This window comes from Pelodiscus sinensis, chromosome 6, assembly GCF_049634645.1.
Source record: "Pelodiscus sinensis isolate JC-2024 chromosome 6, ASM4963464v1, whole genome shotgun sequence".
NCBI lineage: Eukaryota > Metazoa > Chordata > Testudines > Trionychidae > Pelodiscus > Pelodiscus sinensis.
The window spans coordinates 107465066-107480379 of NC_134716.1; the positions used below are offsets into that span (position 1 = coordinate 107465066).

Genomic DNA, 15314 nt, shown 5'->3' on the forward strand with positions numbered 1-15314 from the left:
AATTGAGATAAAGAAATGAGAGAAAGTGATGCAGCATCAAAAATAAATCAGAAGTGGATTTCCATATTTTTGTTGCATTTTACAATAAGGTTTCATTTAAAACATGTTTCTATTGCTTTTTCTATTGAGGTCATAGTATAAATGATAGAATCATAGAAGCTAAAGATTGAGAAGGTCTGTTAGGCAATAGGATCTCCATCCTTGTCTTTTCTACATTAATTTTCCTTTGTTTCATATTTTTCAAGTCTTAAGTATACTGTCCCCATTGTATGCTGTCTGTACCCATTGCATATTGTCTTTATGAACATATACCTCATATACTTTAATATAATGGCAAGAACAAGGGACATTGGTTTTTCCTTTCCTTTTTCAAATTATGTGCCCTGCAATAAATTTTGAAACCATTTGTCATAGCACACTAGTCTTCAATTACCATAGGTCCTTGTAAGGTGTGCACCTGCATGGCCGTGCACAAAAAATTCTCCACCTGCCCACCTCCTTTGCTGAGTCGAACAGCAGCACTTACCTTCCTGCTGGAAGGTGAGTGGCACAGCAGGTGGCTGCTCTGACAGGCGGGGCTGGCTAAGATGGCATGGGGGGGCCAGCTGAGACTGAGATGCAGGAGGTTGGGGCCTGCTCCGGAAACCAGGGCCTGCTGTGTGGTGGGGGGCAGCGGCAGCAACCTGCTCTGGTGGCCACGTGGCAGAGCCTGCTCCAATGACTGGGGCCTGCCATGGGCTGAGGGGAGAGTGTCTGGGGCCTGCTTCAGCGGCTGTGTGGTGGTGGTGGTGGGGCTGCACTGGAGGCCGAGGTCACCCAGGGGACTGCTGCTCTGACGGCCGAAGCTGAGGCCAAGGCTGCCCAGAGGGTGACTGCTCTGGCAGCCAGGACTGAATAACAAAGTATTCGTACTGTAACGCCAGAAAAGCAACCATTCTTCCTGACAGTGTTCATTATGGGATCTTTGAAAATGTAAATATTGTTATATTCCCCTTAAAGTGCATCAGGGTATCCTGTCTTGAAAGTTCACTGTGGATAACTGGATTACTATTGCAGTAGTTGTAGATGATTCCTTTCAGTGATGCATTATCTTTTAAATCTTCCTTTGATAGACCCAACAACCTTAGCGGGCATCTAGGAATTTTTGGTCAAGGGTATGAAAGTGCTTTAGAGACTTTATCTAATTAAACCTCTCAGCAGTTTTGCCAGACAAATGTAATTATGACCAATTTAGAGGTGATAAAACAAGGCGCAAAGCTTAAATCACCTAGGGAATCCAGTAGCAGTGTTGAGAATAGAATCCAGGAATTCTGATGCTCCATTCTTGCTCTAATTGCTAGATTATGCTCCTTGACTCAAAGTCCTCTGCTCCAACCAAAAGAACAAAATCTCTCTCAGAGATGTAAGTCAGAGATCATGATTCCCACTTGTTGTTTCTCTAACCCTCACTGACACTGTACATACTTCCTTTTATGATCAATGCACTGCAGATCGTCATCCCATGTATGTTTTCCTTCCCTGCTTTGCCTCACTCGTTAGCATCCAGGTTGTCAAGAGAGTTAAAATAACTCACCTTGAGTCAAGACTCATTTCTTCATGTAGGTTCCTTGCTAGTGAGCACATCTGATGCTGAGTAAAGTCAGATTGATGCCTTGGCACAAGAACTGATTCATCGGCCAGAGCTGCTTGTGGTGCAGGACACAGCAAATTAACAAGGGCCTCCCTTTGGACTGAGTATGAGGATGGACTCTATGATCTGACGTGTGATAGTGTAGGAAACATCAAGTAAGAGCAAGCTAAGAAGAATAACTAACACACATGACCCCCCAGTAATTCCTCTTTTTAATCTGCTACAGAAGTTTAATTTTTAGGGCACTCAGTTTTCTTATTTGTTTTAAATTAGATTCGCAGCTACAAACATTAAGAGTGAAACATATTACAGTAAAACTCCAGTTGTCTGGCATCCAGTGGTCCGGCACTCCCGATAGTCTGGCACCAACTGGAACCGGGAAGTGCTCCGGCCAGCCGGACAATTCAAGCTGCTCAGCGCTGCTTCACCAAGTCTGCTGCAGTCTCTGCTGAAACTGACCAGTGGCGGACTTGGGGAAGAGGTGCAGAGCAGAGCAGCTGCTGCTGCTGAAACTGACGAGTAGCAGACTTGGGGAATCTGCGGAGCAGAGCAGCTGGGGTGCTGCCGGGCACTGAGCAGGGGGGTGAGGGGCAGGGCTGCGGGATGAACCAGGCAGCACCCCAGCTGCTCTGCCTCCGGCTTCCCCAAGTCCACTGCTCGTCAGTTTCAGCAGCGGCAGCACCCCAGCTGCTCTGCCCCCGGCTTCCCCAAGTCCGCCGCTCATCAGTTTCAGCAGCGGCCTCCCTGCAAAAGGCGGAGGGTTTGCCCCATGCTGCGCCATTCCCCCCCGGCCCCTCTCAGCCCCCCTTCCGGAGTACCTCCTGATACTCCGGCACCCTCTGGGCCTCAAAGGTGCCAGCTTATCGGAAGTTTACTGTACTTCTTTCACTAAAGAAAGAAGGGTGGGATTTATTTGATCAGTTATTGATTTTACCCTCGATATTCCTTTCCTCCATACATAGTCTATAGTTAGATTTAAAATATTTATTTTGCCCTCTTTGACCTTCTTTCTCACACACTCCATGGTCACCATGGTTGTGTGGAAATACCCCAAGCTCTTACATCAGGTTTTGTATGTTACATTCCTTTCCATCAAATGGTACTGTGTATGAATGAAATGAATTCCGACAGTAATCATGGGACTGGAAGGGAGCCTAAGAGATCATCTATTCCAGCTGGGCAAAAGTCTGGGAGAGGGGCTTTAAACAGAGGAAGCTGCTTACCTAAAATTTTTCAGTATTAATTTTCTTTTTATTTGACTTCATGTCATGGCTCCTTCTCTACTCTGGCACGATAAATGCAGAAGTGGGAGCCAGCAAGTACCCCAAAACCTTATCTACCAGGCTTTGGTATAAAACTTCCCCCCCAAAATATTAAAACCCTAGATTTTGGGAATAAAACTTCCGCTGCCACCACCCAAGTATTGATGCGAAAAATCAGGGGAGAGGTCACTTGGGAAATCTCAGCCCTAACGTACAAAGCAGGACACAACCATTAACCAATACCAGGTTAATAAAAGAAGAGAGAGAACTTTTATTATCGCCACAATATTCCTGTTGCAAGCATAATAACTAGATGGAAAAGTAACAAATAATATACTCATGGAGAAACTCCATAGGCCTAGAACTTAGTTACAAAGGAAAGCCAAACATCTTTTAAAAAGTGCACAGACAGCAGATCCCATAAAACAATAAAACCTAATGGATTTATCTAAACTTTACCCTACTTACAGAAAGTGAAGAACTGTTCCTTGGAGAGAGAGAGAGAGAGACATGTCTGTCTCCCTCAGAAGCTGGAGGGAACTCTCAGAACAAAGGAGGGAAAAAAACAAAATTCCTTTGTCCCAGTTTGAAATTCCTACCTACATTTCTATTGGCCACTCCACCTGGCTAGGTGTAGTTAACCTCTTAGTCTCCAGGCTGCTGGCTAACCTTCATGATCATGACACTTCATATTAAGTAAATGCTTAAAAATCATGCTTCTTGTTAATGATCCCTCGTTTTAGTATTCTGTTTTCCATAACATTTTAAAATATCTATATCTATATTTGTTTGTTAACTTGGGTGCCACAGTGACACACATCCAAACAAGTGCACATGACCTCAATATTGGTGCACAAAACAAAACTCACTCTACTCATGGATAGAAAATCTTAGGCTTAATCTACACTGCAGGGTTTTTGCACAAGAAGAAGAGATCTTCCACAAAAACTTATTGCAAAGTGCGTCCACGCCTAAAAGCACATCACAAAAGCAATGTGTTTTTGTGCAAGAGAGCTCTGATGGCCATCAGAGCACCTGTGCTTTTTTCAATAGGGGTTTCTTGTGCAAAAAGCCCTCTGGAGCATCCACAGGTGCCTTTTTGCGCAAGAGCTATAGTGCATAAAGGAGTTATTCCTCATGGGGCGAGGAATAACTCTACCGGCAAAAGCCCTCTGTTCTGCCGATTTTCTTGCGCAAAAATGTGCTTGAGGTGCAGACGTAGCCTTAGAGGGAACACTGGCTATGACCCTTATGCTATATGAGGCTTCATGCAGTAAATCTGGATGAACTGTGTGTTGCAGAAACAGCATTTACTCTATTTTTATTAGTGTACCTAAAGTATAATACATCTATCACTTTGTTTTTATCTTTTTAGGATTGGGGCTGGATTCAGATAAGCTTCCCAGTCAGTTGAGTTTCTCTGACTGGCCTGAAATGAAGAAAAAGTTTGAAGCTATATTTTCCAAGAAGACACAGGCAGAATGGTGCAGGATCTTCAATGGCACTGATGCCTGCGTAACACCTGTTTTATCTTTGGATGATGTTGCCTTACACCAGCATAACAAAGAGCGTGGATCTTTTATCAAAAATGATCAGGAAGAGATAAGTCCTAGGCCATCTCCTCTTCTTTCAAGGACACCAGCTACTCCATCTCCCAAAAGGGATCCTTTTATAGGAGAACACACAGAAGAGATACTTCTAGAATTTGGGTTTACCAGGGAAGAGATTGCTAAACTTCACTCGGAAAAAGTAATTGAATTCAATAAACCAAAAGCTAATTTATAATATCTAGACATGCAAATTAGAAAGGTTTCAAACTATCATAATAAGATTTTATGCATTAAAGGAATTACACGAAGAAATGTGAATGTAGCATCACGTTTTTGGGGTCAGGGGTGTTACTGTTAAATTAATGTATTAATTGAGGATTACATATACAAACTGTACTTCTGGATTAGAATGCCTTAAGAATGAAACCACTGAAATTTTTCCTGGGGGCATTTGTTATGAAAAGAGCAACAATGTTTGCTTGTTATAAGAGTTTACATCTTTTTTATGTTTCCTTCAGAAAGTATATGAAAGGAAATGCGTGATTGTTTTAATCCTTGCATTTTTAATATATGCTGCTATTAACCGAAGGCAATGATTTTTATAAAATCTTGTAATATTTTATAAATGGGTTGATGTGTTGTTCATTTATAAATTTGAAAGAAATCTCTTAGCTGGTATTTTCTCATTATTGGTATAAAATTCATTTGCATTATCATCCCAGAATATATATTAAAATACCATTATTTTGGCATGATCTGCTTATAGTAGTATATGGCAGAGCAGCTATACTTCAGCCTGGCTATATTTCCATTGCATAGTTAGTCCCATGACTATTACATTTGGAGTCTTAATTTGGCTGGAAAAACTGCTCTGGGTTAAAATTTGATATATTAGTGTCTGCCAATAAGCAACCCTTCTTTATTCTGTAAAAATTTGAAAATGGCTACAACTATGTGAGTAATAAAGTTTTTCTTTAGATTCGCTTTCAATAAATTGAGAGATTCCAAAGTGACTTTGCCTTTGATTTCTCGGAACCAACAAAAACGTATACCTGGATTCATTTACATGAAATGGATGCAACTAGTTATAAAAAGAGCTGTACTGATAAAAATGCTCCAGATCTTTCTGTTCCACAGTTGAATTTGTATGTTATCTTTGCTGACCTCGTTTATAATTGAGTGGTGGGGGTTTCTGTGTTTTTAATTGGGAAAAAATGGGAGAGTTAATTACATGACATACAGTGTATTGCAAGATTGTATTAAAGTATGGGCTGCTGTTAAAGTGAGAGGGGAAATCTAGTGGACGGGGGGGGTCTGTTACTTATAAATAGTTTCATTATGACTTAGATAATGGAGTGGAACATAGTATTATAAAATTTGTGGAAGCCACCAAGATTGGAGGACTTGCAAGCATTTTGGCGGACAGGATTAGAATTCAAAACAACTTTGACAAATTGGAGAATTGGTCTGAAATCAACAAGATGAAATTCAGTAAAGCCAAATGAAAAATACTGCACTTAGAGAGGTAAAATAAATGGATAGCTACAAAATTGGTGGTAACTGGCTACGTGGAAGTTGTGCTGAAAAGGACCTGGGGAGTTACAGTGCAGCATACTGAATATGTATCAACAATATAATGCGGTTGCAAAAAAAAGTTAGTATGATTCTGGACATATTAAAAGAAGTCTTGTATATAGGACCCTGAAAGCAATTGTCCCACCCTATTGGACACTGGTGAGACCTAAACCAATGTATTGTGTCCAATTTTGGATACCACACTTAGGAAAGATTTGGACAAATTGAAGAGAGGCCACAGGAGAGTTACAATAAATGATCAAAGATTTAGAAATTGGATCATGATAGAAGATTAAAAATCTGAGCAAGTTTAACCTTGATAAAAGAAGATTATGGGTGGGGAGACCTAATAAATCTTCAATATGATAAAGGCTTTCACACAGAGGATGGTTCTTCATGTTCATTGATGATAGGACAAGGAGTAATGGGCTAAATTTGCAGCAAAGGAGATTTAGGTTAGAAGTTAAGAAAAAACGTCCTTAGCAGCAAGTTTCCAACTAGGAGTAGGGAAGCAGTGGAATAGACTTTCAGGGGAGACCGTGGACTCTCCATCACTGGAGGTTTTTAAGAACAGGTTGAGTAAACACCTTTCACAAATAGTCTAGATTCATGTAGTACTTAATGCAGGGGACTAGACGTGATGCTCTCTTGAGGTTCCTTCCAGTCCTACGTGTCTATGATTCATTTATCCTCTACTTGGTAGCTTCTAGTGATCTTGTAATAATAAGTAGAAAATACTCAGAAGTGTGTTTATTTTTTCCAGATTGATGGTGTTCCTTTACAATAAAATGATCAGAGAGCCTAGTGTGTACTCAGTTTTGCTAAATGGTTTAATTTACTTTAATACAAAATGTAAGCAAATATGAACGGTGGAATATTCTTTCAGTATGTAATTTTGGCTCCCCACCACCATGGAGAATGAGCACACAACTCAGTATTCAGGATGTTTGCTGAATGGAAGAATGTGGGCCTACGTGCTTAGTATCGTTACTGCCTTATAGCAATAATAGTAGTTTTGTTTTCAAGCCAAACCTATGCCCTAATCCATGAGACACGGGCATCCGTTATCTTTTCCCCCTTAAAAGATAATCCTTTACTCATGGATAATTGGGAGCTCTCCAGATAGCCGGGAGCTCAGTTCTGTTAATCTGCACATACACTTCTCCCCTCCTCTTCTTAACTTGTGATCTCAAAGGCAGGAAAGTATGTGAGCCCCTCCTCCACCCTAGACCTTTCCCTCTGTGCATGTGAGCCAGGCTCCCTTTCATCCCGAGTCAGAACAAACTTCCTCTGAGCCACTTACAGGAACTTCAGGCATAGCTAATCCAATGACTTTAACGAAACAGGATTTCAGTGGGGGACTTCTGCCACCCTCTGAGCTGGGCACTGCTGGCACAGACCACAGCAGAGGGAAAGAAAAGGCAATGTTGGAATCTTTTGCAGGAGGAGACCCCTTTGGATCAGTGGAGCCTGAAAAAAAGCCCACTGGAAGGCTGATTATGCACAGTATGGCCATGCTTGGTCGAGAATTCTGCTATGCAGTGGAGGCTGCCTTTGTCACCCCGGTACTGCTCAGTGTGGGGCTGCCCAAGAGCCTCTACAGCTTGGTGTGGCTCATCAGCCCCATCCTGGGCTTTGTGCTGCAGCCAGTGGTGGGATCCGCCAGTGACCACTGTACCTCGGGCTGGGGCAAGCGCCGCCCTTACATCCTGGCTCTGGGCATCATGATGCTGCTGGGCATGGCCCTGTACCTCAATGGAGACATGATGGTCTCAGGTGAGTGAGCTGCACGTGCTGAGCTAATAGACAAAGCTCATCCTGTTTCTTGAATTAGAAAGAAAATAGGGTTGGTGGGGTTTTTTGTTTTGGTCTGTAAATAAGTTGAGAACGGGCATCACATTAGTAGGTCTCACTGGAAGAGCTTGAGGGAACAATATGAACCTTTCCAGGTTTCATCTTAGCTGCCTGTTTTTTGCCAGAGTGTTCTGCACTCTGCATGCATGTACAGTTTGTTTTATGTTGGTTGCCTCAAAACGCATCTCAGTAATGTCCAGGCCTGACAGCTTTAAAAAGCTAACATATGACTTGTTCAATTTGATAGCAGATTTTATTGGTATGGGTCAAATCTGACATCTGCAAATTGAGTAAGTTTTGCCCTTCCCCGTCCCCCTGCTCCAAAATGACTAAACCTGTGTTCATGTTCACAGCAAATAATGTAATTATTCATGCATTTAATTCAGGGACCTGTAGTGCTAGTGAATAATAGATAAGAAACAACTCTCTGGGAATTATTTTGCATTGGAAATCTTGACTAAAACACCCTAAGAATAACATGCTAGAGGCTATTATGTTGCAGCCCAGGCTGTGTTATTGAAGCAGTCCAAGTGGAAAGGTCTCTTTGCTGGTATAATGGGTTACTCAGGAGAAGAGTAAATTTCTTTAAATGAATGTCTGCTGCACTGTTAGCTTTCCCTTCAGCTGGGTAAAGTGGGATGTGTGTGTCCATATGATATGAAGACTTTGTTTGCAAACACTGCGGGAGAAGTGAAATATCACCGTTAGGGTCAGCGCTCAGTTGCGTTTAGTCTATAAACGAGTGCAAAGCAGGAGTTGTAAGAGTAAATTTGTTTTTTTCTTTTTGCAGCTTTGATCCCTGAGCGAGGCAAGCAGCAGACCTGGGCTATAGTCATAACTATGCTGGGAGTAGTGCTCTTTGACTTTGCAGCTGACTTTATTGATGGTCCCATCAAAGCATATCTATTTGACGTTTGCTCTCATCAGGATAAAGAAAAAGGTCTTCATTACCATGCTCTCCTCACAGGTATGCAGGCCATTTTCTCGCTGTCTGTGGAGGCAGGAAATGAGCAGTTGGGTTTTTTCCTCTCACTGCACTTCTAATCTTCTTGAATGAACTGATCATCTGATCCTATGCCTCAGTCACGAGTGTTTTGTTGCTGGGCTTTTATTCTGGGAAAAGGTCAGCTTGTGACTACAGAAGCAGGGATTCTGCTGAAGAAAGCTCCAGGCACAGACTGAAAAGTGACATTTGCAAAAATTCCTACCTAAGGCTACAGAGAATTACCCAACAGTCTCCCTTCCCCACTTAGTAAAAGAGTTAGCAGCCTATTTTGATTCCCACTCAACTAATGGCAAAAGTTAGTGAAAATCATCTGGATTCACAGTTAGAAGAAGATAAAAGTAAGGAACAGCTATTGAAAGGAATAGCTCTCCTTTATTAAGTAGAACTGCCTATATGGCCTCAATTGGACCCAAACTTGAGTATTGTGCAGATGTAAGTTGGGGCTGGCTTGTTATTTAGGGATGTCAGTGTTTAACTGGTTAATAATGGTTAACTGGTTGATCGGTAAGCCTCACCCTTAACAGCTGGTCCAGCCCTGTGGCAGTCCATGGCAGGCCTGAGTGCCCCACAGGCCACCCGGTACAGCCCCTGCTTGTCCTTCCTTTAATCAGTTAACCAGTTAAATAATATGTTTAACTGGTTAACCTATTTAACATGATTTTATATCCCTTATAGATGTCCAGGCTGATGTGAAGTTAATAGAGCCATACTTTTTCAGACCAAATCCAAATTTATACAGACTTTGGGAGTGTTTGAGTGCAGTGTTTTAGTTTCATTTGTTACATTTGTGTATATTGTGTGAAGTTCACTCATGCTGCAGAAGACTAAGGCAAGGCTCTCTGTACAGGAGGCCCCCGATTTACGACAGCCCAATTTATGATCCCCCGCACTTATGACCTTTTCTGTAAGGGCAGAAGGAGCTGAAATCCCCCGACTTACGTCCTCAGCCCCGTATTTACGACGGCATACGACGCCTGTCATCAAATGCGGGCTCGAGTTACGATGCCCACGTCTTGCAACGCTATCCCTGGAGCCGATCGCATCACAAGTCGGGGGCAGCCTGTACCTATTAAGCCCCGTTTTGAGGATACACAGAGGATCACAGAAAGTTTCCTGCACTAAAGGGTCTCCTGGATAGGTTAATGTGGAAGAGCTAATAATAGGAGCCAACCAGATGGTCTTTGCAATCTGTGATTGTTGTTCAATACCAAAAAATGGAATAGAGGCAAAGATCCTATGTTTGGAGCACTGGTCTCTAGGTGGGTGAATTTCCAGCCCACCTTGATTTTATTCTGAGAGCCTGATTACTCAGACTCTTTAAAAATTAAGTCAATTTAATCCATTAAGGATACCTAGATAGAAACTATTTGAGAAGAGCACTAATGTTAGTTATGTACAAATGAAGATGCAAGTCAATAGAGCATGTACACTAAATGCATCCCTTCTCCTTTTAGGTTGTTTTTTCATATGATGACACAGCAAAGGCCTAATTGCCAAATGCTAAATTGTGCAGCTGCAATTCACAATTGTTAATGAAGCTAATCTGTGACGCAATAGGCTCCAAATATTAATCTTATTCAATGCTGCACAAAAGGGAAAACTATTTTACTAAAAAAAAACCCATTCTCAGTTTAATTATTATTATTATCATCCACAGTGATTCACATGTTCAGAAATATTTTAGGCACACAATATATATTCAACATAAAACAATGAATAAGGATCATAATCAGTCAAGGGAAGGCCAGGAAGGACAAGGATTGACTGTAAGATCACGTGGTTATGGGGTAAGGCAAATGCACATCCTGTGGGTTCAGTAACTTTTTGTTGGAGGTGATGGTATTGCCTTACTCCTTTTCAGTTCTCCTAGGCAGGAGGGCAGGTATAGGCCCTGATCCTGGAGTTTGTTTTGTTATGTGGAGCATCGTAGCAGAGCCCCACTGAAGTGAACAGGGTGCATGTAGATATAGTAGGCCTGCCTGCATAGATCAGCTTGCAGAATCTGGACCTTGTATTGTGTTAACTAAATACCTGTTATGTGTGCTACTGATGACACCAATCACTACTAAAAAATAAGATAATTTTAAAAATTGCACTGCTTACACTATTTATTTACCTTTATCCTTTTTCTCCTCATAGCTAAGGGTGCTATGTAGACGCACTCAGTGTGAATATGTCTGGATTGTGAGGACTGCAAAAGAATGGTTACTTGTTTAAAAACCACAGTTTTCTGTGGATTTCTTTAAAATCCAGGCAGTATTGCTATTGATTTTGTGAAAGCTTAATTTATAAACATCCAAAATGTAGGCAACAGAAATATAAATCAAATAGCTATATTCTGTGATGCTTTTCACATTCTGAGGATATTACGAATATTAACTCATTGGTAGGCATTTTCTCAGGGAAAAATGAACTTTTGGTTGGAATTGTCCAATAAAAAATTAAAGGAAAAGAAAATTCTACTTGGGATTTTAGTAGCCACTGAAGAAAATATACTCAGATGCCCATCATCATACTACTCAGCAAAGGACTACACTCTGACGTAACAGTACAGGAATTTAAATGTTTGTTTTGTCGTTTTACACCATTTCTTTGCTTGCCTGCTCGTTTTGGTGAAATCTCTAGATTATTTTTTCTGGCTGAAGCAGATCAGGAGAAAACCCATATATGACAGTCTCTCTCACATAGAAATATAACAGTTAGTGAATTGGTACTACTTGGTGTTTTTTTATCTCACTGGTTCAGTTTAGTTAATATATTACAGAGCTCAGTGTCACCACCCTTTACTTATACAGACAGTCCTTGTTATAGAAGCAGGCTAAGGAAGTCAATGGGCTTACTCATGTTAGTAAGAATTATTCACAGGAATGAGATCTGAAGGAGACAGCTTTGATATTAGAGCCAGACAGATTTCAAATTCCTCAGTGATGATTAGGCTGAGATATTACGGAATAAGATCTATCACAGGTCTGAATATAGCCTCCCTTCACCCATCCAAGAGTAGGTGAAAAATTAGTTAAATCAAGATGATTGTTCTTAATAAAGGAAATACAATGTGCATAATAGTGTGCACGGAATTGCCAACTGAACCAACTGAAGCAAAACAGGTATCAGAGAATATCAAACATTTCTGCTGTTCCATATGTTTCTGTGGGTTTGGAATGAGAGAATTTTCTGCTCTCCTGTTATATAAGGCAAAGACGAGTATGAATAATCTGTGGCCCAGCATTTTCTTCTCTGTTGTTACTGTATCTAGACACCTTGTTATGTGCTTGGTACTAGGGCTGAATCCATTCAAGAAAGGGTACAAATAGAGATGAATGCCCTAAGCCTGCATTGAGATCTGCTTCAATCTGGGTGGAATCCCAATAACTTCAGTAGGACTCTTATCTGGACACAGGAGTATCTGACTGGATACTGATGAAGGATTCAGACCAGACATATTAGAAAGAGATTTGTTTTTAAAGCGGGAAGCACTGCATTAAAATCATATAGTGCATTTAGCAATCAAAGACATTCATATCTGTGAAAAGGGAATAGTAGCATCTCAGGACCCCATCCTGAGAATAACTGAAGACAAGAAATGCAAGAACTTTAAATCCATTAGCAGTAGAAGGCTTGATTTTTACAGCCTTGAAAGAAGGGTGAATTAGAGATTAGAGAATAGAACTGGGGCTCTGTCATACATTCCTGGGTTAAATGCCTATGCCTCAATTTCTCAAACTTAATAAGGGGTTGAGGCTAAATTCACTGATGTTTCCGAATGCATTGAAATTGCCAGAAGGAAGGTCCTTAGAGACATGAAAATGTAATGTATCTGCTTATGGGTTTGAACCTGGCACCTCCAGTGCTTATCAGTTAATTTCTTGTTACTCCTACACAGTAAGTGAAATTCTGGCCTTACTGAGGCCAGTGACAAAACTTCCACTGACTTCAGCAGGGCCAGGATTTCACTTAATGTTCCATGCTGATTAGTTATACCACACTAGCCCCAGAAGAGGCAGTTCTTGCTTTTATCTCTGAAGGTCTTGGTTTCAAACCCTGCTGCTGGCCCAATTAAGTCTTATTTATTTCAATAAAAATCAAAAACTGAAAGGGAAACTAAACCCACTGTCAGATCTAAGTGCTTGTGTGCCACAGGGCATGCAAAAGCAGTTGCCAATAGCAGCTTTTATTTTAATGGATGGTCTCTTTTCCCTGTTGGTGGCTTTGTAATGTGACTTCCTGTGTGGTAGCAAAGTGCAGTGGAAGGAAGCTGCTGCTGGATCCTCAACTGATTATTAAAAAATCATCCTTGCAGCTCACCAGTTAGGAATGTGATGAAGCCAATGGATGGATTGTGGTAGAAACAGATTAAATTCAGATCATGGCATTTTCAGTCTAGAAGCCAGGGATGAGTGAATCATAGGGAATGGACTCCCATCTCAGCCCCTTGAAATCAGGCTTGAAGAGCACTGAGTGAGGCGTGAGGGAGCCTGCACTGCTGTTGTCCTTCCCCTACCCTGTCCACCCCCAGTTGAGCTGGCCAGCTCCCCTTTAAAGCCACTCTGCACAGATGGGGCTTCCTGAGCCCAGAATTTCTCTTGAATCCTTTGCTATTCCATGAAGGGTTTATACACCCAGACACAGGGATTCTATTTCTTTTTATGATGGGAATTCCCCCATAGACACTGTTACATCTTCATAATAATTCTTCAGCAACTTATTGAGGATTGTTTTTTGTTTGTTTGTTTTGTTTTTAATAAATGCCAGTGGAGTTTTCTTTCTTTTTCTCTCCAGGTCTGGGTGGTGCCCTGGGTTACCTAACAGGTGCTATGGACTGGGGGCATTCTGTACTAGGAAGATTTTTGGGATCGGAATTCCAGGTGATGTTCGTCATTGCGGCTTTGGTTTTCCTAATCTGTCTTACTGTACACTTGTGCAGCATTCCTGAAGCCCCTCTCAGAGATGACAATACAGAAACTAAGCACTTGCTGAAAATGGATGAGCCCTGCAAGTATGGTTCCATAGACGGAGTCAAGAATGGTTATTTAAATCCAGGATATGATGAAAAAAAGACTTTATCTGAGTTGGGGAAATCCTTAGAAACACCACATACACAGGTAATTACAGTTATTGTTCTGTAGTCTATAACATTCCATTTGGGGAAGGTCACAGCCATATAATAAGCCTGGAACCTATGATGCAATGGCAAGTGTGGGATCAACTAAACCCTCAAGTCCTCTGGAAAAGTAACATGGAAGCAGTGACATTTTTCTAGGGATAGTTACTTTTCCTCAGTTTGTCATCAGTCCGATCGACTACAAGACAGGCAGTATTGTCTAGCGCTTAGAGAAGGCAACGGAGGATCAGGAAATCTGGGGTTTCTAATCTAGACTCTTCCATGAACTCACTGAATAAACTCAGCAAACTTTCTTAGCCACTGGTTCCCAATAGCTCCCCAAATGAGGTTATGAACTTTAACACCATATTACATAGAAAGAACTAGAAACCCAACTGCCCTGCAATACATGTGAACAGCTCCTGTTGAAGTCAATGATACATGCACATGTAAGCTTCAGAAGCAAAATACCTCAATACTCGCTGCTTTAATTAATGTGCTGATTATGGCATTCAGGTCTCGGAAAAGTAAATCCTGGCATTGCTGATTTAGTTTTAATTGCTTCTCTCTTAGATACACCGACCGTGAAGTGAGTAGTAAGCAGCTGGATGCTGCATTTTGTTACTTAGGGGCTTTGCAAATATAGTCTCTCCAGTGGTCCTGGGGGATGGGCAGAGTGGGTACTGAAGAGTTGTAAATTGGCATGTGTATTTTGTACATTCCACTTAGACATTTTTTCAAGCCTAGGCAATGAGAAAAAATCACTGAGATAATTCTTTCTGAAAAATATGGTATCATATGGCAACAAGGTTTCTCTGGCATAAGGCTAGCCAGATGGAATAGGTAGTGTTTTGTTTTTTGCTGTTATGTTGGCTAGAAGTGTTCAGAATCCTTCTTATACTGTTGTAGTATCCTAGGAAGATTAAATGCTAATATATGTGTTAAGTTCCTTAGCCATAAGTAAGGAACTAGTGATCTGCTTATTTTCCTTCCATTATGTGTAAGTGTCTCTGATTTAAATCTTTGGAAACTAGATAAATTCTGTAGCCAAAATAATCAGATTTGGGTGCTTAAAATTAGGCACCTAAATTGTCATTTAGGTTCCTAAATGAAAGTGAGCTGATTTTAGGTGTGTTATTGTTTGTTTGCATTCCATTAACACCTGGTGGCCTCTCTGTGCTAGGTACTATGCTGAAAAAAGAATGGATTATGGGCATTACTTAAAGGGAAGATAAAGAGAAAGACACAAACAACAAATAAGCAACAAATGGTCTGATAGCACTTTATAGACTAACAAAACATGTAGGTGGTATCATGAGTTTTTGTGGGCACAGCC

At 41.1% G+C, this 15314-nt stretch overlaps 2 protein-coding genes across 2 annotated transcripts in view; both read left to right on the forward strand.

The window, feature by feature from the left end:
* AMACR (alpha-methylacyl-CoA racemase) overlaps window positions 1-5455 on the forward strand; it is a 33226-nt gene extending 27771 nt beyond the window's left edge. Inside the window, exon 5 of the mRNA XM_075932583.1 lies at window positions 4268-5455. Within this exon, the coding sequence (XP_075788698.1) occupies window positions 4268-4677 (410 nt within the window). The 3' untranslated portion in view covers window positions 4678-5455. The remainder of the gene's footprint in view (window positions 1-4267) is intronic.
* A 146-nt stretch (window positions 5456-5601) lies between these two features.
* The window catches only part of SLC45A2 (solute carrier family 45 member 2), a 29341-nt gene continuing 19628 nt past the window's right edge, over window positions 5602-15314 (forward strand). Inside the window, exons 1-3 of the mRNA XM_006116515.4 lie at window positions 5602-7793; window positions 8662-8838; window positions 13657-13979. Coding sequence (XP_006116577.1) covers window positions 7346-7793; window positions 8662-8838; window positions 13657-13979 — 948 coding nt within the window. The 5' untranslated portion in view covers window positions 5602-7345. The remainder of the gene's footprint in view (window positions 7794-8661; window positions 8839-13656; window positions 13980-15314) is intronic.